The sequence below is a fragment of the Vitis vinifera genome, chromosome 14 (genome assembly GCF_030704535.1).
Source record: "Vitis vinifera cultivar Pinot Noir 40024 chromosome 14, ASM3070453v1".
Classification (NCBI taxonomy): domain Eukaryota; kingdom Viridiplantae; phylum Streptophyta; class Magnoliopsida; order Vitales; family Vitaceae; genus Vitis; species Vitis vinifera.
Genome location: NC_081818.1, coordinates 8,099,356 through 8,125,949, shown reverse-complemented (window position 1 = coordinate 8,125,949; position 26,594 = coordinate 8,099,356). Strand labels below are relative to the sequence as shown.

The 26,594-nt window shown below is 34.3% G+C and overlaps 1 protein-coding gene across 1 annotated transcript; it reads left to right on the top strand.

Moving 5' to 3' along the window:
- The first annotated feature begins 1,893 nt into the window (after nt 1-1,893).
- On the top strand, nt 1,894-7,375 carry LOC100267205 (ankyrin repeat-containing protein ITN1). Its single transcript, XM_010661824.3, has 5 exons — nt 1,894-2,527; nt 2,614-2,709; nt 3,139-3,414; nt 5,716-6,245; nt 6,541-7,375. The coding sequence occupies exons 1-5, from the start codon at nt 1,945-1,947 to the stop codon at nt 7,243-7,245; spliced, it is 2,190 nt and encodes a 729-aa protein (XP_010660126.1). The 5' UTR covers nt 1,894-1,944; the 3' UTR covers nt 7,246-7,375.
- The last annotated feature ends 19,219 nt before the right edge of the window (nt 7,376-26,594 follow it).

Here is a 26,594-nt window from a genome sequence, read left to right as displayed (position 1 = left end):
CTATTAACACATATGAGATAATAAATGGAAAACCAAGAAATATAGATAAATAAAATTATAAATAAATTTTAATCTATTACGTCATGTCATACCTTTTAGGGCTAAGTCCCAACAAATTCCCACTTGCCCTAAGGCATGCTTGGAACACATTTGAGACTCAAGTTATCCCTATGATCATCAAAGACTCTAGTAGACAAAGTCTTCATGCATGAAGGGTTCTGCTAGGTGCTCCATTGAAGCAATCTTCTCCATAACCATATCTCATCTCATTATTATCTTATGTATCAAGCGATACTTTCTCTCTATTTGTTTACATTTCCAATGGATTCATGGTTCTTTAGATTGTGCTACCGTCTCTTTGTTATGGCAAAATAGTATCAAGGGTGACATAACCAAAAGTACTACCCCAAGTCCAATCAGGAACTTTCGAAGCTAAACGGTTTCCTTTACAGGTTCAAAAGCAACAACATACTATATTTTCAAGGTAGAGTCAACAATATAGGATTGCTTCAAACTTGTCCAACTAACAACCCTACCACTAGAGTGAACACAAACCTAAAGGTAGACTTGTGAGAATTTCTATCAGATTGAAAGTCTAAATCCATGTACCCAACGAGTAACAACTCATCACAATGATACACTAGCATATAATCTCTTGTTCTCTAAAGATACTTGAGTATATACTTGACCGTTGTCCAATGCTCTATACTTGGATTGGACTATTATCTACTCATCATTCCTACAGTAAAACAAACATCTAATCTAGGACACAACATCACATACATAAGGCTACTTATTGTTGAAGCATAAGGTCCTATCTTCATGTAATCTTTCTCCTTAATTGTCTTATTCTTCCATTTGATTATTTATTCTTCCATTTGGTTTTAATACACTTCATACTAAAAGGGTTATAATGGGTTTATATAGGCCTCCAAGCCTTAGGGGATTGGTATAGTGAAGTTTCCAAACTCAATTTGCATGAATTATCCAAAAATATTCTACCATATTTTCACAGATTTGGGACGAGCACTTGAGCGCACTTACCTACCACTTGAGTGCCTTGATCACTTAAGTGTTGGATAAGTGTTTTGAGTGGTCCCAACGCTTAAGCACTATTTCCACCACTCGAGCATCCCTTGCATTTTCAAAATATTAAATAAAACATTTTTAATCCAATAAAAAATATACCAATCCACTTAAACCTTTTAAACACCTAACTTGCCACAAATCAAACCTTTTTAGATTTACATATGACTTTTCAGTTGATCGAACAACAACCTTGAATCTTTAATAGAAAGTAAGTCACTATTTAAAAAGATTCCTAAGCCAAAAATTAAAAGGAACAAAATTGCTAACTTATGATGAAGACTCATTGTCCTAACATATACAATTAATCAATAGATTCAACACCAACCTTTCAAGGTACATGGTAGTAGATATCTTAGGACTTACGAAATCAGAAATAAAACCAAGCTCCAAAAGTGAAAGTATTTAGCAAAAACATTGGAGATAAGAAAGCAAGAAAATTACTCAATTCTGTTATTATTTTAAAAACAACATTTCTGAATTGGGAGCTTTGGTGGGTGCCACAAAATTCATTGAAGCTTTGTGTAAGCATTTGCATCGATGGACACACCGTAAAAGAGCCAAAATGCCCACACTAGGTGATAAACAAAACCAAAATGGATGAATTTTGACTCGTCTACAATCATAAACCCTTCATAAAACTAATATATATTGAAGTAATAATAATGATACTTTATGAAACAAAATTATTTATATGTACTAAAAAGTTTTTGTGATGATATGAGCTCTGTTAATGCAGTAGGTGAGAGGTGCAATTATTGTTGACCAAGCTCTGTACCCCATTTGATGTGGACTGGTCTATTCTTTTAGTAATATATACGTAGACTGCAAAGAAGGAGATTCCTAGCAAGCATCCCCATGGATTCTGATTTCCCTTGTCAAGACATGGATACTGATCTTTACATAGCTGCTAAAACTGGGGATAAGGACTACTTGCAGAAGCCACATAGCCTCCAGAGTATTCCTTGCCAAGCCACATCCCAGAAACGCAATGCTCTTCACATTGCTGCCAATTTCAAGTGCATAGGCTTTGCTGAAGCTCTTGTTGAGAAGTTTCCAGAGCTTCTGACTAGAGCTGACTTCAAAGGCGACACTCCGCTGCATATCGCCTCGAGAACTGGCTGTAGTAACATGGTTAAGTGCTTTCTTGAAAGTAAAAATGCCAAGCAAGCACTGGAAATGAAGAATGAGAGGGCTGATACGGCACTGCATGTGGCTGTGAGGAATGGTCATCTTGAGGTGGTGAACCGGTTGGTTCAAGAAAATCCTAAGTTGTTGGATTTGGTTAATAATCATAAAGAGTCCCCCTTGTATTTGGCTGTGGAAAGGGGGTTTTTCAAGATTGCTAACGAACTGTTGAAAGGAAACAGTTCTGAATGTTCCTGTGAGGGCACGAAAGGGATGACCGCTTTACATGCAGCTGTGATTCGTACCCATAAAGGTCAAAATCTTTCTATGCATAAAAGTTTATGTTCATTCTTGCTTTTGTATACTTATAAGATTTCTTCGATTCTCCCTAACTTGTAGGTCCTGAGCTGGGTAAATCCATACCCGAGCTGTCTGTAAATGGACTTGGACTGCATCTAGGAGGAGAATGGTTTCCAGGAACACAATCCAATGTTGGTTAGTAGGAATATATCTGAAATCTTCATTTCTAATGTTGATTTGTTTTACTTTTTCAAGTTAATTTGGGCATGCAACCAGTGATAATTCTTGTGACAAAAAAGAAAAAGAAAAAAAAGGGACCCAAGTCTTCAGGCATTTGGGTGTTGACTTTCTAAGACCCAAGTCTTACCACCATGCCTGGAGAGAAAAATGAGGAAGAAGTTGAAGAAAAGAAATTAAGAAGATGAAAAATATCAACTTTCATTATTTCCTTTTTTGGAATGAAGTTTTGAAAATTATTTCAACAAATATTTCTTTTTTTCCTTTTCCTTTTTTCAATCCCTTATGCAAGATGAACAAACTAAAAGGCAAACCTTTTTTTTTTTGGCCTTCTTTGTTATTTTTATGGGGATACCACTGATTTTAGTTTGTTATATCATGCTGCAGGCCAAGAAGTTCCCGAATTATCTCTAGAAAATCTTCGCCGTGTGGTTACAAACTTTTTCTTTCGGGTAGGAGGATACTTCAAAGGAAAACATCTCCGTGTGGATACAAACTTTTTCTTTCGGGGAAAACATGGCCGTGTGGTTACAAACTTTTTCTTTCGGGGAAAACATGGCCGTGTGGTTACAAACTTTTTCTTTCGGGGAAAACATGGCCGTGTGGTTACGAACTTTTTCTTTCGGGTACGAGGATACTTCAAAGGAAAAAATGATAAAATTGGTAAATTCCTCTGCTTTAATAAGACTTCAATTCCTTTTGTCCCCTTTTTAAAGTTAATTAAGCTCAAGTAAGAAGATCCTATGCCCTTTTCATTCTTGTTTACTAAAGCTATATTTGGCTCCCGAAAAATGCTAAGGAAAGGAAAAAAATCATGTGAAAAATTATTTTCTTTAGTTTGGATGACATGGAAAATGTGATGGAAAAAAAATATAAAGGAAAATATTAAAGAAAATATCATGATATTTTCCCAACTAGTTTCCTTGAAAAATAATGAGGAAAATAAAGAGAAAAAGAGAAGGGAAAAGTTGGAGGAAATTTTATCGGGCTTGTGTATCGTCCTCACCGAGCATCTCCTCCCTCTCCCCCACCTCCCTGGTTAGCTCCTCCACCATGGCCTTCAGCTCCACCTCGAACTGCTCTAGCTCCCCCACCTTGGCCCTCAGGCAGGCGATCTCCTCTGCGGCGGCGTGGATCTAGTCCACCACACGCTTCTCCTCCCTACGCCAGGCTTTGCGGTGGTTGACAAAGATTTCAACAACTCTAGCGTTCTTCAAATCAAGTTCCCATGGATGAAATAAATTCTTCAAAATAGATGGTTATTTTCTTTTCCAAATTTTCTCATCTCCCATTATTTTTCCCCTACTTTTCTCAACAAAAAACTATAGTGTAGGCCTAATTTACCAAACCCCCAATCCATTTAAGTTCATCACCATCATTTGGCTACCTGAAAATGAGAGGAAAAATCCTCTTTTTTTTACATTTTTTTCCCCTCTCCTTCTCTAAATCTCCTCACTCCCATTCTTTACCCTAACTTTTTCTCACGAGACAAACAAAGCATCAATACAAATATTTCAAAGAAGAGATACTTGGTTCTTCAGTATAAGGGCTCAGGAAATTTCGTAGGGTTTTAAGCAAAACTTCCGAAACTTCTCTGATGAGCGGCATTATAAAACGAAAGCCGAGGCGAAATCTCGGAGATCAACGAGCGTTTTGAATGAAACGCTTTCATTTTCCATTCGATTTTAAGACAGTCGAACTGTAAAATAGTTGAAAGCAAGTTTGAATGGAAGAGCACATGCCCCCCCTGTAAACCCACTCTATTGGCCCTTCTCTCTCTTTTTTTTCTTTTTATATATATATATATATATATATATATAATTTTTTTATTTTTACTGTATATTTTTTTCAATAAGGGTGTGTTTGCCAACCCTTTTTAAAACAATTTTTAAAAACAATTTTTTAATGTTTTTGGAAAACAAAAATGGGTATGGAATTATTTTAATCTATATTTGATGTTTTAAAAATAAATTTTATATTTAATATTTTATTTTTAATTATTTTTTATATTTATATAATTATTTTTTAAAACAATCAACTGAAAAAAATTTAGATTAAATAAAAATAAATAAATTAAATCATTAAGTCACTTCAAGTCGTTATGTCAAACTCTTATATGCTAGTAGAGATTTTCTCTGTTTTTTTATTTTATTTTTCATGTGGTTTGCATTTTCTGTTTCTTTGTTGATGTTGTTTTAACATTACTTCAATTCTCCATGGCTATAATTTAACAATAATAAATGTAAATTTTGTACTAGGTCATGCTACTTCAATCTAGATATATCATATAGATTATCGAAGCATTAGTATAGTAACATAATTTTAGAAAATAAGAGCATAAAATTTATTTTATTATTCAACAAATTGATAACCATATAAGACAAATTGTTGATTTTGTTTTCCTTCCATTTTTCCTTAACTTTTTTTTTCGTGATTAACCAAACAAAAAAAAAATGAATTCTTTTTTTTTTTCTTCCCTTAAATTTTTCATGGATAACCAAACAAGTGAAAAAAAAAATTATATTACTTTTCTTAGTTTTTTCTTTCCTTCCATTTTTCCTTCCAATTTTCTTTCTCTTGCATTTTCCGGGAACCAAACATAGCCTAAGAAGTTGGATTTTTTCCCTTTTCCTTTTTACTGCAAAAAGCTTATGAGCGGAGAGTTCTCTCCATTCTCACCCAATTTGAACACCCATTCCTATATAAGTAAAAAGAAAAGACTTTCAAACCATACAACTGATTAAGCCATGTGTTTATTTATCAAGATGTATGAGGATTTTCCCTTTTTTTTTTGGAAATGAAGGGGATCATTATTGAGGACATTTTTATGCTTAAAATATGGGGGAAATGGTGTTTTGGTCGCCTTCCATTTCTCGACAGAATTTTGGTGAAGTATGAAATGCTATTTAAGTAGATTCTTCCACTTCTTTTTAAGATTTCTAACCTTCTTCTCCCAATGTCTAGATATTATGGAAGTACTATTTGAAGAGAAGAAGGATGTGATAAAAAAGCCAGATGAATTTGGGTGGACCCCTCTTCATTATGCTGCCCACTTGGGTCACCTCGAAGCAACTGAGAAGTTACTGACGAAAGACAAAACTGTTGCTGGCATATTGGATGGAGAACACAGTTGTGCTCTCCACATTGCAGCCAAAGAGGGCCACACTAATGTAATGGAAAAGATTATCACATGTCTTCCAGATGTTTATGATTTGATTGACAACAAAGGCCGCACAATTCTTCATATTGCAGCTCAATATGGAAAGGCTAGCGTTGTTAAATATATCCTGAAGAAGCCAAACTTGGAAAGTATCATAAATGAGCCAGATAAGGAAGGTAACACACCACTTCATCTAGCTGCCATTTATGGACATTACGGGGTTGTGAATATGTTGGCTGCAGACGATAGAGTGGACAAAAGGGCAATGAACAATGAGTATTTGAAGACTATTGACATTGTTCAGTCAAATATGGATATTGGAGAAATAATCAAGGTACGTTACTGTAAAGATTGAGACAAATTTTAATTAGACATGGTGAGGCTTCTCATATCTCTCTGAAGATATTTGATAAAGAAAGATCATGTTGAATGATTATAGCCATTCAATCTGTTAAGCGATTACTTAAAAAAGAGAAAAAAAAAAAAGTATCTGAAATGGATGGCTAATATTATTCAATGTGTTTGATGTACTCTTTAAGAGCTAGCCACTGGATTCAATGCTTGATTCAAAAATTTTCCCATAGCTTTGCTTTAAAAGTTCATTCTAATTCCTTTCAAATGACTGCCAGTATTGGATCATGAGGAAGTTGGAGCATGCTGGTGGTCGACAAAGTTTACACCGGTTGGTCATTAGAGAAAATGCATATATGCAAAATGGTGACAATGAAGGATACCAGGAAAATGCAAATATGTGGACTGATAACAATGGACATCAAAAGAGCAGTGATGGCATATATCGTAGTGCTAGCGAGACCAGTACTCAGAGCAGTGATGGCGCGTCTCGTACTGCTAGCAATATGAGTATACTTCTTGATAGGAACAGAGAAATCATGAAAGAAAAGCAACTTCGATCTCATCGTCTCAAGGACATTTCCAACACCCATTTATTGGTCGCGACGCTCATAGCAACTGTCACTTTTGCAGCAGGCTTTACTCTACCTGGTGGGTACAATGATGAAGGCCCCGACAAAGGTAAAGCAGTTCTCTCAACAAAGATAGCCTTCAAGGCCTTCTTGTTGTCAGATGGTATAGCTTTCTATTGCTCAACTGCAGCAGTGTTTCTCCACTTTTTTGCTTCACTGGAACGAAACTATCATCTGCTTCTACGTTTCATAAAATTTTCAGCCATACTCACATACGTTTCCATCCTAGGAATGGTGATAGCATTTACTTCTGGCATTTATTTGGTGCTACCCAGTTCCTCAGAGCTTTCAACCTCTGCATTTGTGCTTGGGTGTCTGTTCCTGACCTTTTACATCTTTGGGGTTCTGTAGAAGTGGCTGTGTAGGATTCACCTCTGAGTTATGTACTCTTCTGTCTTAATGAATTCAGTCTGTTAAAAAGACATGTAAAATAATATTGATGTATGGGAATTTGATTTGTGCATGGCTTGTTAATTTGGAAGAGGGGTGTAGGTGATTTATGCATGGCTTGTTTCTTCTGTAACTTCAACAGTTTGTACTGAAGTTAGTCATATTTCCAGAATAACCAAAGACTACCTTGAACTTGATTAGGGGACTTCATTGAACGATCTATATGAATTTTGTGAATTTTGAATCGGTTACGAGCCAATATGAAGAGGTTTTACGGAAAAGACTACCAAGCCATGGATGACTAATTGTTAAGAACAAGGTTATTTGTTCAGATCACCCTGATATGATACAGTGGAAAATCACAAAGTTAGACCCTGGTAGGAGGATGCTTTGCAGCTGACTCATTTCTTCCCTGTTCTTGGCCTTCATTGTGGAATACTCCATTAGGCCTTAATCCTAGTTACCTCCTTTTTGTCCAGCCTCTATCAACATTCTAATACCTACAAAAAAATCTATTGTAATTAATTGCACTCAATCCTTTGATTTGTTAATCATGTATCTAATACTATATCCAAAGTCACTACAAAAAAGGAGATAATGACGGTTGTTTTGATGACTTTTTTTAAAAAAAAAAATTTCATTATCTTTAATTAATATGATAAATAATGACTTTGCAATTTAAATATCTATTTTATGAAGATGATTCTTTGAAAAATTCATCCTATCCTTTCCCTTATATGTAAATATTAAAAAGCAAATTGCTATTAATTTTATTTTCCCACTTGTTCTCAAATTAAATATCTACTTTGTGAAAGAGACAATAACTCTTTTAAAACGCCATCCTATTCTTTTGCTATTGATTTTATTTCCCCCGAAGACTTGCTCTTTAACTCTTCTAAATAGTCATTTTTAAAAAAATGATTCTTTGAAAAAGTCATCTTCCATACATATATATATTTATATATATATATATATGTTAGGAAGTGTTCACATGTCATGCAAAGTGAGGTAATATGAAAACAAATACAATAAAAAAAATAAATATATGAATTTATTATTTTAAAATCCTCATATGAAAGAAGAGATTAAATTAGGTTACATTTTTCCATTCCAAAAATCTTGATGGTAAAATTCTTTTTAAAATCAATTTTTCTAAGTTACACAAAATAAATGTCACCTTAGCAATGATATGTACCAAATTTTATTTAAACCAGTTATCTATTGTTAATTTAAATTCATTGCAATTTAGGGACAACAAAATGTAACTTTTACTTGTCCTAATTTTATGAAAAGTAAATGAATATTAAAAAAAAAAATTGGATTATTTATTCAAACATACTTTTTATTTTCATGCTTTCCTTGTCATTTTCCTTTTAATTTTATCAATTTATTTACACAAGGAAAAGTTGTATGTTACTGGAATGTAATACAAAGTCATAATAACAATAACCATGAGCAATAAAAAGACAAATATCTTAGTAAGAATAAAAATTGTTTTTGATCTCTCAAATACACTTGATATTCCATTCTCAAATTGTTAAATATGGTTATTTTTAATTCCTTTTAGAATAGTGGTTGGTATTTAAAAATAAAAAAAATAAAACAAACAAAGATTATGAGAAAATTCTAGTTATATCAAAGTGAAGATACAACTAAACTAAAAATGAAAAATAAAAAAAAAAATCTTGAAAAACACTTACCTCAATTTCAATTAAAATAAGGAACTTTACTTTTCCTATTATAAGACTTAAGATGTGAATATTGGTTAAAGATCAAATTTAAAAGAAACAAAATAAGACAAATTAAAAGAATGTGTAAAAATAAAGAACCGTAGTTTCCAATTATTATAGATATTGGATTATAAAACAAAAAAACTATATTGTCCAATTCCTATGCATATTATTGGACATTGAATTATAAAATAAGGAAATGCATTTTGCTCTAGAATGGTAATTTATATTTAAAAAAATATAGATTTTATTTTTTTGAGAGTTCTAATTAATCTAAAATTAAGATCCAGTAAAACGAAAAATGTAGAAAAACATACTTTAGAAACATTTACCCAAATTTCAATTGAAACAATTAACTTTATTTTTTTTATTAAAAGATTTAATTTGTGAATACTTGTCTAAAAATAATAAAAATTAAAAGTATAATTAAACAAATTAAAAGTATTTACAAAAATACTAAATTTTTATAATAAGTAGCAAACTTCAATTCTAATAAACATTGAATTATAAAATAAAGAATTAAAATTCATTACAAAAAAATGTGTACTTGAATACTAAATTTAGTTACCTCTCAAATTTACCAATTACCTTAAATTTCAATTTTCTTCCAACTAACATCCAACAAACTCCTCAAAGAATTGAGTATTGTTTTAAAAAGCTCAAAATCATAAAAATAAATTCAACAAAGTAATCAAATTATTCTCATAAGTAACACAAACATTTAAGTAAAATCATTTGAGAACACTAAATAATAACTCACCAAATAGTACTTCATTGAAATTGGGAGTACCAATTTACAAAAACTTCTTAATTCTCTTCAAAGAGGAAAAGGTTATCAAAAATTTTAAAAGTTTTCAAACTTTAGAAATGAAAAGTGAAACTGTTATCATAAGAAATTTGAAGAGTGAAGGGGTAATTCTTAATTGTTGGTTAGATGATATATTAATTATAATATTTTATAATGTTATAAGGTGATTTTAAAGGGAATAATTAATAGATTTTGGTAGCATTAAATATTAATAAATTTTTTGATTGATATTAATGGATGAATACATTTTGTAACATTAAATATTAATAGGTTGTAATTAAAACTCCTTTTAGAATTATAATTTACAAGAAAGTTCTAGATTCGGTTAAGCTAAAAATGAAAAAGGAAAAAAACCTTAAGAAATAAGACTAATTTCAATTTAAAACTACTAACTTCATTTTCTTTTTAGTAAAACCTTTAAGTTATAAACACTTATAAAAAAAATATAATTAGACAAATTAAAAGTATTTACAAAAATACTAAATTTCTAGAGTAAGTAACAAATTTTGATCCCAATAAAAAAAATTCAGGATTCATAATAATAATAATAAAAAAAAGGTATACTTGAATACTAAATTGGATTACCTCTCAAATTTACCAAACACCTTGAATTCTAATATTTCCCTAATAAACATGTAAGCAAAATCATCAAAAACACTAATGGCAACAACAATTAACCTAATTGTGTTCCCAAAAAACCCAACGAGTGCTAAAATAATAAATAAATAACATACACAATGAACAAAAATGCAATGAATTAAAAATATGGGAAATGATAAAAACCAAAACGTTAAAATCCAATAACCCAAATGATTAATAACACAAGAGACACAATCACAATAAATTAGAACACAAACAATTGATATACATAGATACCATCAATGTGATAAATTACTTAGATAAGAGTTGTACATTCATTAAAAAAAATTATTTATCAGATATTTATTTGACCAATTCTCTAAAACTATTTGGATTTAAATCACAGTCAACATCTTGAATTGTCAACTCCACAAACACAATTCCCTCTCTTTAAAAAAAATAGGGGATAAACAACAATCTCCTTTCACCAATAAGCATGTTATGATTCATTAGTTTCCAAAATACAAAAGAAAAACATAGCTGAATGTGGAGTATTACCACTATCTGAACCAACCCTCTATATTGCTTTTATCAAACACAATAACAGTTTATTCATCCAAACTAAATTAACAGAGGAAAAGAAATTCATAGAAAATGTGCCTTTAGTATGTGTTCCAAGTAAGAATTGACAACAATTTCACCAGAAATTATGACAACAAACGTGTCACCCCTATGAATGCGAAAATACAACCACGTCTCCCGAAACCACCGCACAAATTGTTTGTTCTTTTCAAGAACACCTTCTTCGCCACCATCGTCATTCTTAGCTTTCCCCAAAACATTATATTTCATTGAAGCTCTCTCTTGTCCCTAACATAACACTTTCATCAATCCAAACCTTCCAGAACCACAACCATAACTCTAAACACAGTCTTGAATCAACTGCCATTTGTGGCGAAGAGGAATGTTACGATGGCAATTTTGCAAAGAAATCTAAAAGCTTGAAGAAGAAGTTGTTGTGACCATGGAGAGGAGAAAATGATAGAAAAGGCTTATGTGGGCATTGAAAATATGAGGCTTAGGCACATCATCAAGAGTCAAAGAATATTATAGGTTCTTAAGAGAATAAAATGTATAATGTCATTTGATACTAATAGATTATGATAATAGAATAAATTTTGTAACATTAAATATTAATATATTGTAATTAATAAGTTGATGAGAAGTATTTTTAGAATTAAAAGGTAAGTTGTCAGACATTTTTGGAATGAAAAAATTGACAAACACCTCACATTTTTAATAGTAGTATAGATTAAAAAAAAAGTTATCAATCTTATTTTCCCACCAAAGATGTGTTCTCAAACCTCCTCCTATTGAAGATGTGCTCTCAAACGTCCTTTCCCTATTAAAGATGTGCTCTCAATCCTTCCCCTATTGAAGATGTGCTCTCAAATCTTCCCCCAAGATGTGTGCTCTTAAACCTCCTGAGATTAAACCACAGTGGCAACCTTATCATTTTACTTAGAGGAACTTATGTTGAAAGAAATAGGTGATCAATATCTTTCTTTCTTGATATATATTTTAAATGTTTTTTTTCTTTAATTTATATTTTTATTCATTAGTTTCCATTTTTGGTTTATGAGAATATGAAAACCAAATAAAAAAAAAAAAAGGAATCTAACATTGCATGTAAAATGATATACCAAGCCACACTCTGTTGAGTCTAGTAGTCAAAGGAGCATTGAGATAGGGCTTTCTACAAGAATAGTGTACTTTTTTAAAAGGTCGTACCACCAATTTTTATTTTTTTTTTAAACTATCACATTTTTAGATTTCAAGTGAACTTGTATTTTCAAAAGACGAGTTCAACATTGGAAAAGTGAACTTATCTTTTGAAAAAACAAGTTCTATATAGAAAAATTTAAGGTGAAAAGTGAACTTGTCTTTCAATTCAATATAAAAAGTGATTTCACCTCTTGAACAAATACGATTTTAGTGCAAAAATAAAACAAGTGATGAAAAGTGTTGTATTTTTTTTTTTTTTTTTTAAACAACAATGTTTTAATTATAATTTTTTTAAATAATATTTAAAAAAAATCCTACTAAGATGAGGTTTGAAACACATTGGCTTTTAGAGTTTAGGTTTGGATAAATATTTTGCATTTTTAGATGACATCATGGTACCTTTAGACTTACGATTTGTCTATTGTTTGGGAATCATTGTGGTGGTTGAAGAATTGATTAATTGGTAAATTCCAATAGTAATTTTCATCATTTTGTTTAATAAAATAAAATAGCCTTCTTAGTGTCAACTCGAACAAATCGATTCACCTCATCAAAACTTTAATAGTTTCTTAAAATCAAACCATTCAATCTTTTTTTTCTATTTTCATTGTATTAGGGCTTAATTTTTTTTTTTATTATTATCACCCATATAAAAGACAATAAACTCAAATCTTGTTAGTTGAATGGGTGGTGGATGGTTGTTGTTTTATCAACAAACAAATTCTTTATTTTAAAATTATGAAATGGATCAACAATTATCAAACATTGCACTCCACATACAGTGTCAATTTGTACAAACAAATAGGACCCATTTTGACCAATAAACAAAGGCCATATTAGTAAAATAACGTGGTACTGTGGTAGATGGTTGGGTTCCCTATTTAGTTTGGGCTCCATTAAAATAAAATAATATAGATGGTAGATCTAAAATGAGGTTCCCAATCATGACCTAACCCATTTATTAGTTCAATTTTATAACTTAAGGCTTCTAGTAGATAAAAATGTAGAAAATGCATTTAGCCATTCCAAATTTACAAAGTTACTTTAAAAACATTAAGGATTTTCATTGAGAATTTGGGCTCATCTATGAGAATAGTAGAGAAATGTTGTTGAAATTTTCATGACAATTTTAAATTTTGCATCTTTGTGTAATATTTTAAAAGCATACAATTCTTAGATGGGATAGAAATGTCAGCCTTGTGAAGACAAGCATTTTCATGGAATCTATATACATTAATAGCATCTTAATTTTGAGAATCCAACTAATAAAAACTTATTTCTTATAGTGAGAGTTCATACTTGAGGATTTGATATACTATATATACTTAGATCATACAAAATAGCAAAGTAAATTAATTTTCTACTGCTACTTTCTTTTAGTGAACACAATAAAATTGGGTACTTTAGATTTAGTTGTATGATGCAAAATTAGCTAAGTTCCTAGTCTTCCTATATTGTTTTAGTATTTATATTGCATAATGGATTATAATGGGATATGATTTATCACTAATACTAATTATGGTATTATCCCCATACATTCTATTGATAATTCATTGCATGCTACTAAATGAAGTTATGCATTTATTTAATTTATATTGAATGAAGCAACATAAAGTGTTTAAAATTGAACATATGTAGGTGGTTGCATGTGCTATAATATAGGTACAATTATGATGTTAGTTCATTTTTTAATACTTTATTTATTAGTTGTATAGCTCAATTTATATCCTTGTTCGGTTTAGGAATTAGTAATTAATAAATCATGCCACTTGTGTTATATAGGAATTTAGTTGAATCAACCCAAAAATGGATTGATCTTGGATGTCTAAAGAGAGAAGATCACAAGAGTATGAAGAAGGGGTTGAAAGCTTTATTCAATTTATAAGTCTAAATGCTAGAGATTTGAACTATATTAGATGTCCATGCCTACATTGTAGCAACTTAATGAACCATACTCCTCAAGTGATTAGAGAACACTTATATTTCAATGGAATTAATCAAAGTTACTACACATGGTATTAGCATGGAGAGGTAGTTCCTAGTAAGGAAGCAACAACTGTGAAGGATATCATTATGATCAACTTAATTGTGATGATTTAGACAATACCATTTAGATGGTCTATGCTGCACAAGATGACTATATGAAGGATCCTTAATAATTTAAAGGTCTACTTGAAGATGCTAAAACACCTTTATATCCTACTTGTTCAAAGTTTATAAAGTTATCTGTATTGGTAAAATTGTATGAATGCATTGAGAATGGAATATGAAAAAATACATGTTTGCCCTAATGATTGTATCCTTTATAGAAATAAGCATAAAAAAGTATCATTATGTTGTACTTGTGGAACATCAAGGTAGAAGGTAAGTAAAAAAAGAAACAAAAGGAGAATAAGTGTTCTTGCAAAAGTCTTGTGGTATTTTCGACCTATCTCAAGGTTTTAAAAAACATTCCAATCCTCACAAATAGTAAAAAAAAAAAATCTCACATGGCATGCCCAAGAAAGAAAATTTGATGGGAATTTGCATTACCCATTTGATTCTCCATCATGGAAGCTAGTTGACCATTTATAACCCAGGTTTGCTTCTGAGACTAGAAAACTTAAACTTGTTATTTTAGTAGATGACATAAATCCTCACAATTCTCTTAGTATTTGTCATAGTATTTAGTCAATTATAATGATCGCATATAACCTTCCACCATGGTTATGCATGAAATAGAAATTTATGATGTTATCATTATTGATATCAGATCCATGATAACCTGGAAATGACATAGATGTTTACTTGGCACTGTTGGTGGAAGCTCTTAAAACTCTTTAGGAGGTAAGAGTCAAAGTATATGATGCACATTAATGAGAGTTGTTCATGTTAAGGGAGATTATGATTATCAATATGTGGAAAAGAAACATATTCTTGTAGATCGAAACATAGGAAGAAGAACTCGTTTTAGGTTATAGATGGTTTCTTCCATATAACCATCCTTACAGGAAACAATAGAAGACATTCAATGGTTAGCAAGAGTTTGTGCTACCTCCATAACCATTAACTAGAGAGGAAATACTAGAAGAAGTTGATTCCATTTCTAATCATGGGGAAAAAAGAAGGTTAAAGTAGGTGCTTCTAATGTGAATACTATAAATTGTTGGAAAAAGAAGCCCATATTCTTTGATCTAGAATATTGAAAACATTTGTATGTCCATTACAACTTAGATGTTATGCAAATTGAGAAAAATGTGTGTGAAAGCATCATTGGCACCTTGCTTAACATGCCAGGAAAAATAAAAAATGAACTCAATTCTAGGTTGGATCTTATGGAGATGGGCATAAGGTCTGAATTGGCACCAAAATTTGACTTCAAGCAGACTTGCCTCCCACCTACATGCTACACACTTTCTAGGATGGAGAAAAAAGTGGTATATCAAACCTTAGCTGACTTGAAAGTCCTTGAAGGATAGTCCTCTAACTTCATAAAACTTGTTTCAATGGAAAAGTTGAAGCTTTATGGTCTTAAATCCCATTATTATCATGCACTCATGCAATATATTACTAGTAGAATTACAATATGTTCTATTTAAGCATGCGAGACACATTATATCTAGATTATGCTTCTTTTTCAATGCCTTATGTAGAAAAGGAGTCTATGTGTTTAAATTGGATAGACTATAAGATGAGTTGGTGGTGATATTATGCTTACTTGAAAAAAAAATTCCACCTTCATTTTTTGACATTATGCTTCATTAAATAATGCACTTGACAAGAAAAGCGAGATCATGTTGGCCAGTTTACCTTAGATGGATGTATTCTTTTGAAAGGTTTATGAAGGTATTAAAGGGTTATGTACAAAATCATAATTTTCGAGAGGGATGTTTTGTTGAATGCCATGTTACAAAGGAAGCTTTAGAGTTTTGCATAGAGTACCTATGAGGCATAGATGCAATTAGAATTCTTAATGTTGGGAATGATGACTACAAAGGTGGGAAGCCTTTAGTTGGGGCTTGTGTGGCCACTTTCGACCATAAATTGTTATTGCAATTACATCATTATGTGTTGGAAAATACAACTATCACCCAACCTTATATTGAGTAATCACAACTTATCTTTTGTGTGTAATTTACTTTCATTAATTAGAGATATTAAGCATTTTGAATGTTGGTTCATAGGATGATTTTGCTAACGAAATTGACTACTCCCTCTCCAAGATAAGTTAAGATGATTAATCCAACCTAGATGATATAGTTTATGATGATGTATTTGTGGGTGTTATTAGCCCAGTCGTGTTAGAGTCCGAGCATGTGGACCTACCACTTTCTTTTGATGTACTGTCGGGATTTGTCTCCCATTCTGATGATGATGTACTGACTCTTTCTTCATATATGGATATGAGTCTTTTTGAGTATTTGCCTATCTCTTGTGACAACACTTTATCTGCACCTCATTCACCCACATCATAGATATTTGATATAGATGATGAGATTGTACATTACAATTTAGACGAGGACTCTTCTTCTACTTCTGATTCGAGTCCTAGTGATCAAAGAGTTTCACCTACCATAGGAGACGCTGAGATTGTTGATTTTGGTACAGCAGACCAACCTAGGGAGCTGAGGATTGGATTGGATTTGTCTACAGATGAGAGGGATGACCTCATCCAGTTACTCATATCATATTTGGATGTCTTTGCATGGTCTTATGAGGACATGTCTGGCCTTGATCCATCCATAGTCTAGCATCACTTGCCACTTCTACCCCATGCTAGACCGATTAAGAAGAAGTTGAGGCGATTGCATCCTCGTTGGAGTTTGCAGGTGAAAGAAGAGTTTCAGAAGCAACTTAGTGTGGGATTATTATTAGTGGTTGAGTATCCTGAGTGGTTGGTCAATGTTGTTCCTGTTCCCAAAAATGACGGCAAGGTGAGAGTCTGCGTTGATTTCCGAGATCTCAACAAGGTCAGTCTCAAGGATGATTTTCCTCTCCCACACATTGACATGCTAGTTGATAGTACAACAGATCATTTGATGTTGTCCTTTATGGACGGATTTTTTTGGGTACAATCAGATTCTGATGGCTCCAGAGGACATGGAGAAGACATCCTTCATTACTGAGTGGGGTACTTATTGCTATAGAGTTATGCCATTTGGGTTGAAGAATGCAAGAGTTACTTACCAGAGAGCAGCGACTACCATTTTCCATGACATAATGCATCAAGATGTCAAGGTCTATGTAGACGACATGATAGTGAAATCCTAAGATAGAGTAGATCACTTAGAAGCTTTGGAAAGATTCTTTGATATGATCAGATAATTCAGATTGAGACTAAATCCCAAGAAGTGCACTTTTAGAGTGACTTATAGGAAACTACTGGGATACATGGTCAGTGAGAGAGGCATAGAAATAGATCCAAATAAGATCAGAGCCATCTTTGACATGCCTGCGCCGAGAACTGAGAGTGAGATCAGAGGTTTCTTGGGTAGACTTCAGTACATTAGTAGATTCATCCCCAGATTGACAAATATCTATGAGCCCATTTTCCGACTCTTAAGGAAGAGTCAGCCTACTGTTTGGGATGATCAGTGTCAGCGCACATTTGAGAAGATCAGGGAGTACTTGTTTTCACCTCCAGTTTTGGTGCCTCCTACACCAGGTCATCTCTTACTCTATACTTGTTAGTCTCAGATTAGCCTTGGAATGCATGTTAACTCAGCTCGATGATTTGGGAAAAGAACGAGTTATTTATTATTTGAGTAAGAGGATGCTTGATTATGAGACGAGATATGTCATGATTGAGCGCTTCTGTTTGCCATTGGTTTGGGCTACTCAGAGATTGAGACATTACATGACAAAGTATTCAATGCACTTGATATCTCGTCTAGATCCTCTGAGATATTTGTTTGACAAGCCTGCTTTGATTGATCGACTCATGAGATGGTTGGTACTCTTAACTAAGTTCGATATTCATTATGCCACTCAAAAGTCTATCAAATGGAGGATTGTTGCAAATCACTTAGCCTTATTACTAGTTTCTGATGGTAGAGCTATTGATGATGACTTTCTAGATGAGGATATCGTTGTAGTGACTAGTTTGTCAGATTGGCGCATGTACTTTGATGGTGCGGCCAACCATTCTAGATACAGGATAGGTGTTCTACTAATATCTCCTCATGGTGACCACATTCCTAGATCTGTTCGTTTGGCATTCTCTGATCGACACCCTGCCATGAACAATATTGTTGAGTATGAGGCTTGTATCTTGGGATTAAAGATAACTCTTGAGCTCGAGATTAGACAGATGGAGGTGTTTGGTGACTCCAATCTAGTATTGAGACAGATTCAAGGCCAGTTGAAGGCTAGAAATGTGAAACTTAAGCCTTACCATGCATACTTAAACCTGGTGGTTGGGAGATTTGATGATTTGAGTTATACACATCTGCCTAGAACGCAGAACCAGTTTGCTGATGCCTTAGCTACTCTACCTTCCATGATTGATATTCCCGCTAATACGATTGTTCGCCCTTTATTGATTGAGTCTAGATTAGTTCCTACCTATTGTTGCTTGATTGATGAGGCAGAGTTGGATGATGGTTTGCCTTGGTACCATGACATATATAAGTTTTTTAGACTTGGCATATATCCTGAGGTTGCCATAGCCAAGGATAAGAGAGCATTGAGACAGTTAGCCACCCGATTTATGATCTATGGGGAGACATTGTACAAACGATCAGCTAATGGGATGTTACTATTGTGCTTACACCGCGCCTCTGCCGATCGAGAGATGAGAGAGGTTCATGCGGGAGTTTGTGGACCACATATGAGATGACTTATATTAGCTCGTAAGGTCATGAAGACCGGGTATTTTTGGCTGACTATGAAGATAGATTGTTGCCAGTTTGTTCAGAGATGTCCAGAGTGCCAGTTCATGGGGACCTTATCCACATACCCCATTCAGAGTTACATGCACTAACTTCGCCATGACCATTTTTAGTATGGGGTATAAACATTATTGGGAAGATTTTGCCAAAGTCTTCCAATGGTCATAAGTTCATCTTGGTCGCCATTGATTACTTCACCAAGTGGGTGGAGGTTGCTTCATATGTGAGATTGACATTATCTGGGGTCACTAGTTTCATCAGATCACACATGTGATTTCGAGCAGAATAGTACATTTCAGAGCAGATGTTGACACTTTATTATAGAGATACGGTATCCAACATCATAGATTGTCTGTGTACAGCCTGCAGACTAATGGAGCAGTAGAGGTTGCGAATAAGAATATTAAGAGGATCTTGCGATGGATGATTGAGACTTCTCGGGATTGATCAAAGAAGCTTCCATTTGCATTGTGGGCTTATCGGACTTCTTTTCGTATCACTACAGGAGTCACACCTTACACCTTAGTGTATGGTATAAAGGCAGTGCTACTAGTTGAGATAAAGATGGGTTCATTGAGGGTAGTATTGGAACAGCAGATTTTAGAGGCAGATTAGGCCCAGGCTTGATTAAACCAACTCATTTTCCTAGATGAGAGGAGATTGAGGGTAGCAGACCATGTTCGTGCCTATCAGAGGAAGATGACCCGTGCGTTCAAAAAGCCGGTCAAGCCTAGATCGCTACAAAAAGGTGACTTGGTTTTGAAGGTCATCAGATGATTGATCAGAGATCCCAAAGTGAATTTCAAACTTAATTGGAGCAAATTTATTTCATTAGGGAGCTGACCCTAGAGGGTGTTGCATGGTTGATGGATTTAGATGGAAACCGATTCTCAAAGCCAACTAATGTAGATTAGCTGAAGAAGTATTATATTTGAGACCATGATCGCAGGATGGGTGGCCATCATTTCGGTTAGCTATATATACCTTGTTATTCCCTTTTGACATGCAAACCGTTGTTAGCCCATTGAGTTTTGCATGTGCATTAGAGTCTTTCTTTTTTATTGTCTTGCTTACATTTCTACACCGGGATAGGGGGCCTTTGGTGTATGCATGCTTCATTTAGGAGTTTATGAGCCTTGGGCCTATGGGTGCATTTTTCTTTCATTATTTTTCCTACCATCACACTACTTCATTCCATCATATCTCATTGGTTATGTTTTTCATCTCTTCTTTATTCTATTTACTACTTATTTTGCTTCATATTCTCTCCACCCTGAGTGGTGATCCTTCTCAATTCATTACATGAAGGATAATCACATCATTTCCACTATTTATCCCACAGACACAGATTCAGAGATCCTTAGTTTGAGAAAGTCATCTCGTTAGAAAGAGTTTATGTTACTTTAACACTTGAGAGTGTTTCTATCCATTATTGATATCATCTTTGGGTTCATTTATTTATGTTCAGGGTATGTGCATTTTTATATATGTAAAAAAAAAATTGGAAAAAAAATGAATGAATGAAAAAAATGAAAAAGAAAAAAGAAAAATAAACACGTGTATGTGCATAATATTCTCCATCGTTGGGCGTGTATATTGATATCCAAGGGTCACTTTATCGAGTATGATTGTTGGTGAGAGTTCGTATGTGAGTTTTCTAAGATTTTTTTTGTATTCACTTTGTCATAACTATTTGAGAGTGAGATGAGTGATCTTCTCCTAGGAGCTCTGGGTCATTGTCCTTTCCATCATTACATTCATTGTTGATGTGACTTCACTCCATGTTTGATTTGAGTTGATCATCACTTTTCTTCGTATATTCATTGTTTTGCTATCATCCTCGTCATTGCCTTTGATTCATCTCCTTCGCTTCACCTCCTTGTTCTTTTCTTACACTAACCTATTCCAGGTTTGATATTTTCCTTGCATCATTCTTGCATATCTCATTATCAGTTTGATTTGCTTCATTGTCTCATTATTGATATTACATTCACATTGGGCACCCTCAAGTCCATGGCTCACGAGTTTTTCTATACATGTTGCATTTTATACATGAGGGCATGTGTTTTTTATCATTGGGTATTTAAGCCTAGTTTCCTTTCATTTCTATTATCTTATCACCCTAGCCTACATTACGTCCCATGTCTTAAGACCACCCTGAGGCCATGGAATCAGATGTCGTATTCGACAACCCTTACTTGGATAGGTATTTGGGATTTGGTTGATATTTAGATATTATCATGCTTCTTTTTTTAGGAAACGCCTCTTTGATGTTTGGACCTAATTTAGTTGTGGATATGGATGACTGGGATTACACATTTGATGATGAATGATCTGATGTTGTCTGATTTTTCGATCTACCATACATCTGATGCCATACGGGAGCATATTTCCCTTTCGGTTGATATTTGTAGATCTTCATGAAGTCACATGATCCTCATTACTGACAAGATGCATGTCTAGTTGATAGTCTATTGTTATCTTATCATGATACCCTAGTGGAGTCTCTCTTGGGCCATTCAGGCAGGCTCACACTTTTTGGCATTTAGATATCATCATGCTTCTTCTTCTGGAAGATGCTTCTTTGATTTATGGATCCGATTCAGTTGTGGACATGGATGACTAGGATTACACACTTGGTGATAGATGATTTGGTGCCATCTGATTTTTCGACCTATCACACATCTGATGCCATACTAGGGCATATATTGGTTTTGGTTGAGATTTGTAGATCCCCATTGATTTGCATGATCATCCATATTTACGAGATACATGTCGAGTTGATGACCTGTTTTATTTTACGATGATTCCCGAATGGAGTCTTTCTTGAGTCATTCAGACAGGCTCATACTTTCTGATATTGTCGGGATTCTATGATGGAGTTATCTTAGGCACATAGATTCCCATATCATCATTTCAATGAAGTACATGTCAGATCTCTTATACATCCCCATTGAGTTATTCTCGAGTCATTAGGACGGACCAGATGTACTAGTTGCTATACTGGGGTATATTTTCCTCGGTTACCTACATGGCAGGATATGTCAGTTGCTATACTAGGGCATATTTCCCCTTTCTTGTTATGGAGATGATCGTCTTCTTACGAAGCTGTTACCATTTTCTTTATTCAGCTAAAGGATAGTTATTCACATTTCTGGTCATAGTATAAATGATTTATGTCGAGATGAGCCTTCAGAGGAGCCTAGCCTTTGAGTTTTGACTATCTCATTACCTATGACTCTTCAATAGATCGTTATGTTGAGGTGGTGATAGTTGCCCCAGTGGACTATTTTTCTTAAGACTCCCCAGTGGATCATTCCTTTGAGACGATGATGGGTTCCTCCAGCAGAGTATCTTGACCTAGAGACATCCAAATTATTATGATACCTTTTCAGGCTTTATGATTTGTGGATCGAGAGTTGTGGCTACACGCCCTATTGGGGCATATTCTCTCTCATCATTCCCTTGTAGTTTGGCATTCAGAGTCATGTCTTTAGTTCGACATTCAGATCCATTAGTCAGTCTGGCATTCAGAGCCATCATTTTCTTTTAGTTCAACGTTCAAAGCCACATTGCTAGCATTTAGAGTTGTCATTTTCTTTTAGTTTAGTATTCAGAGTAATCTTCTTCACTTTAGATGTTTAGAGCCCTGAGCTCACGACCTAGATTCGTTCTTCTTATTTATGACCCAAGTCATTCTTAGCATTTAGAGCCCTAAGCTCACGACCCAGAGTCGTTCTTCTTATTTATGACCCAAAGTCATTCTTAGCATTTAGAGCCCTAAGCTCACGACCTAAAGTCGTTCTTCTTATTTATGACCTAGATTCATTCTTAGCATTTAAAGCCCTGAGCTCACAACCCAAAGTCGTTCTTCTCATTTATGACCCAAAATCATTCTTAGCATTTAGAGTCTCGAGCTCACGACCCAAAGTCGTTCTTTTCATTTATGACCCAAAGTCATTCTTAGCATTTAGAGCCTTGAGCTCACGACCCAGAGTCATTCTTTTTATTTATGACCTAGAGTCATTCTTAGCATTTAGAGCCCTAAGCTCACGATCTAGAGCCATTTTCACCCTTTAAGCGTTCAAAGCCACCATTTTCTAGTTTTAGGCGTTCAGAGCCATATTTTCTAGTTTTAGGCATTTAGAGCCATTTCTTTCAAAAATTTTAGGCGTTCAGAGCCACTATCTCTCCATAGTTTGGTGTTCAAAACCATCATCATATGTCTTTAGTTTGGTGTTCAGAACCATGTCTTCAGTATAGGCATTCAGAGCCATGTCTTCAATACAGGCGTTCAGAGCCATCTCTTCCAATTTAGGCATTCAGAGCCATTTTTTTCATCAGTTTTAGGAGTTCAGAGCCACCCATCTCTTCCAGTTTTAGGTGTTCAAAGCCACTAGCTCTCCATAGTTTGGCATTCAGAGGCATCATCATATGTCTTCAATTTGGCATTTAAAGCCATGTTTTCAATACAGGCGTTCAGAGCCATCTCTTTCTGTTTAGGCATTTAGAGCCATATTTTCCAATTTAGGCATTCAGAGCCATCTCTTCCAGTTTTAGGCATTTAGAGTCATCTCTTCCAATTTAGGTGTTTAGAGTCATCTCTTCCAATTTAGGCGTTCAGAGTCATCTCTTTTAGTTTAGGCATTCAGAGCCATCTCTCATAGTTTTAGGCGTTCAAAGCCATCTTTTCAAGTTTTAGGCGTTCAGAGCCATTTCTTTCATCAATTTTAAGCGTTCAGAGCCATGTTTCCTAGAGTTTGTCCTCCTCTATTGTGTGTGATATAGCTCTTTGAGCTTATAGCTTATGTTTTGATTGTATCATCGGTGTCTCTCCCTTCACACTATTGTATGGTGCATGTGTAGTTTTCCTTCTGTATATGTTCGTCCATATGCTCCTAGGTGGTTCGACTACTACTCAACTTTGACATCGATATTCAAGCCACTTTTGGAGACATCTTAAAGAGAGTCTGGGTCCCTAGTACAACTTTAGAGGCACCCTGAGAGCTACCTTTTTCTTAGGATTTTAGAGCCTTGAGTGAGCTTGTGTTTTACTTGTGTACCTTTGGGGGTCTTTCTTTTTCTTCGGTAGAGTTCACTTTGTTCCACTCATTTTTCACACGTTCTTTTCACTCTAGTGTTCATATTCCTTGCACTGGTGAACTCTACCGAAGAAGGGCATATTTGTAGACCCATCTTTGGTTATAAGAGAATGAGTTGGGCATTTTTTGGAAAAGTGGGGGATGACCTCTCCACGAGTGCTCAAAGCTACATGGGACGTGTGGCAAAAACACACCACCACCTCGCCATGGTGGTGGTTGAGATGGGACTTTTTCTGAATGAAAAACAGAGGAGCAAATAACTGGTGGAAGCTGACAGGAGAGAAAAAATGAGAGGTTGTCCATGGGTGAGCTGTTTTTTAGGGAAGGATTTGACTAGGAGAGGACGGGTTTTTTTTAGAGAAAATTTGAATCTTGGAGGAGAGGATTGAAAGAGAAAAAAAAATAGAAAACAGGATGGAGAGGGGGAGCGGGACTAAAGAGGTTTTCAGTGGGTGGGGGTTTTGAGAGCTGGATGAAAAACAATGGACGTTTTGAGAAGAAAAATGAGGTAGTGTAGAGATAGAAAAATGAGGTTTTTTAGTAAAAGCAAGAGGTGGCAACTGAGAGGAAGAGAGAGGAGCAAGGAGAAGTATTTTTTAGAGCTGGAAATGGAAAAAGAACTAGCTGAAAATTGAGCTTGAGGAAGAAAGCTTGAGTGCAAAAAGGAAAAAAAAAAAGTCGGTCTAAGAGAGAAAAATAGAGAGTTTGAGAGGACTTTGCTCAGGTTTGATTCTGCTTTACCATAATATGTTCTCCTTCATTTTTGTTATTTTCTTTTTTGTGGATTGTTTGCTAAGCATGAACATCAGGTTATGTGTTTGAATTTATTGGATTGTCGAGCCATTCATAGGTGTGTTGTTGTTGGTATATTTATTTATTTATTTTTACTTTGGCTTTTGGCTTAGGAATAATTTGATTTCATTTTAGCTATTTTATGCATTAGAGATCATATTTATGTTCTTATTTCAAATTTGGTTTGAATTTTCTTCCCCCACCATTCATAAGCATGTGAAAATAACTCTTGCATGGCCACCTTTACAAAGCCTCTATCAAAGCCTCTCTATCAAACCCAAATCCCAAGCTAAACATTCTTCAGTTTTACCCAACCCAGCTCCATATTTTCTACTCGACACTACTCAGGTTTAGTTCCTCAACACTACCAGGTTTCATCCTCCACTTACTATTTGTTCCACCACACATATCCCTATCCTTTATACCCACCATTAATAACTTGCCCTAGGTGCATGCTCCATCACTCATATTCCCATTCATCACATCCATTAAACTCATACACCTTGATTACTACTCAAAAAGTGCTATTTTATAGCTTGTAATTAACTCTTTTAAACACTTTTGAGTAGTAGTTATTACATTTTAACTCAATTGGCATGTTAAGGACCCTTGCAATCGTTTCTAATCAAATTGTGTTAAGCTTTGGTGTTTTTGATAGCTTTTTGATCACCAAAGCAATTTAAGATGAGGGAGAGCTTTATATAATCCATGGCAAAGCAAATGGAAGCTCATTTACAAGAAGAATCCAAGCTTTGGAGTTTTGTAGTTCTTTGCCAAAGCCAATCAAGAATGCAAGGAGGAAAAAAAGAGAAATCTAACATGAAGAAATTCAAGAGGATAGCAACTGTTGGACACATTTCGAGTACTTCCTGGAGTCCATTTCATGCATACTATATGTCGTTTCGAAGCTCGGGAAATCAGAAGTCCAACGCTTAAAACGGTGCACGAATTGGAGTCAAATCGAAGAAGTTATGGCTGTTTGAAGACAACCACATCAAGCTATGCGAAATTTCGCAACTGTGAAATGAGCTGTGAAACCCACTTTGGCACACGAGTGCCATTTCGCAGCCCATGCCTCCATCTTCGCAGCTGCGAACCACGTTGCGAAATCACCTCCAAGTTGTGGAATCATCTCCAAGTTGTGATATCACCTCCAAGTTGCAAAACCAAAGTTCAAACTTGCAAAATGGATAATTCAACATGTGAATCACCTTGCGAAATCCACCTGTGTAAACTCAGATATTTGCAACCGACTTAGTTAGATTTTTTTCTCAAGATATTTTCTCCTTGTAATAAGTTAAAGATATTATTGGGATATTTCTTAGAAAATATCTTCTCTATATATATCTTTGAACCAATGTAAAGAAAGAATGGAATATATCATATAGATCATGTAATCCATATGTAATCCGACGAGAGGAGGATCATAGTAAGAAATATATTTTGCAGAGCACTTGTTCTGCTTTTCCTTCATATTTTTGTTTTCTCGTTATTTTTATTTATAGCAAATCAAACTCTGAGGATGTTTCCTCAAAGGATGAGTGGCTAGGCTCTTTGTCTCTTGGAGTGAAGAAAGTCGGGTAAGTTTCCACATGCAAAAATTGGAAGTTTTGTTGTTTCAATTTTTAATGAAAAGAAAGTGTGA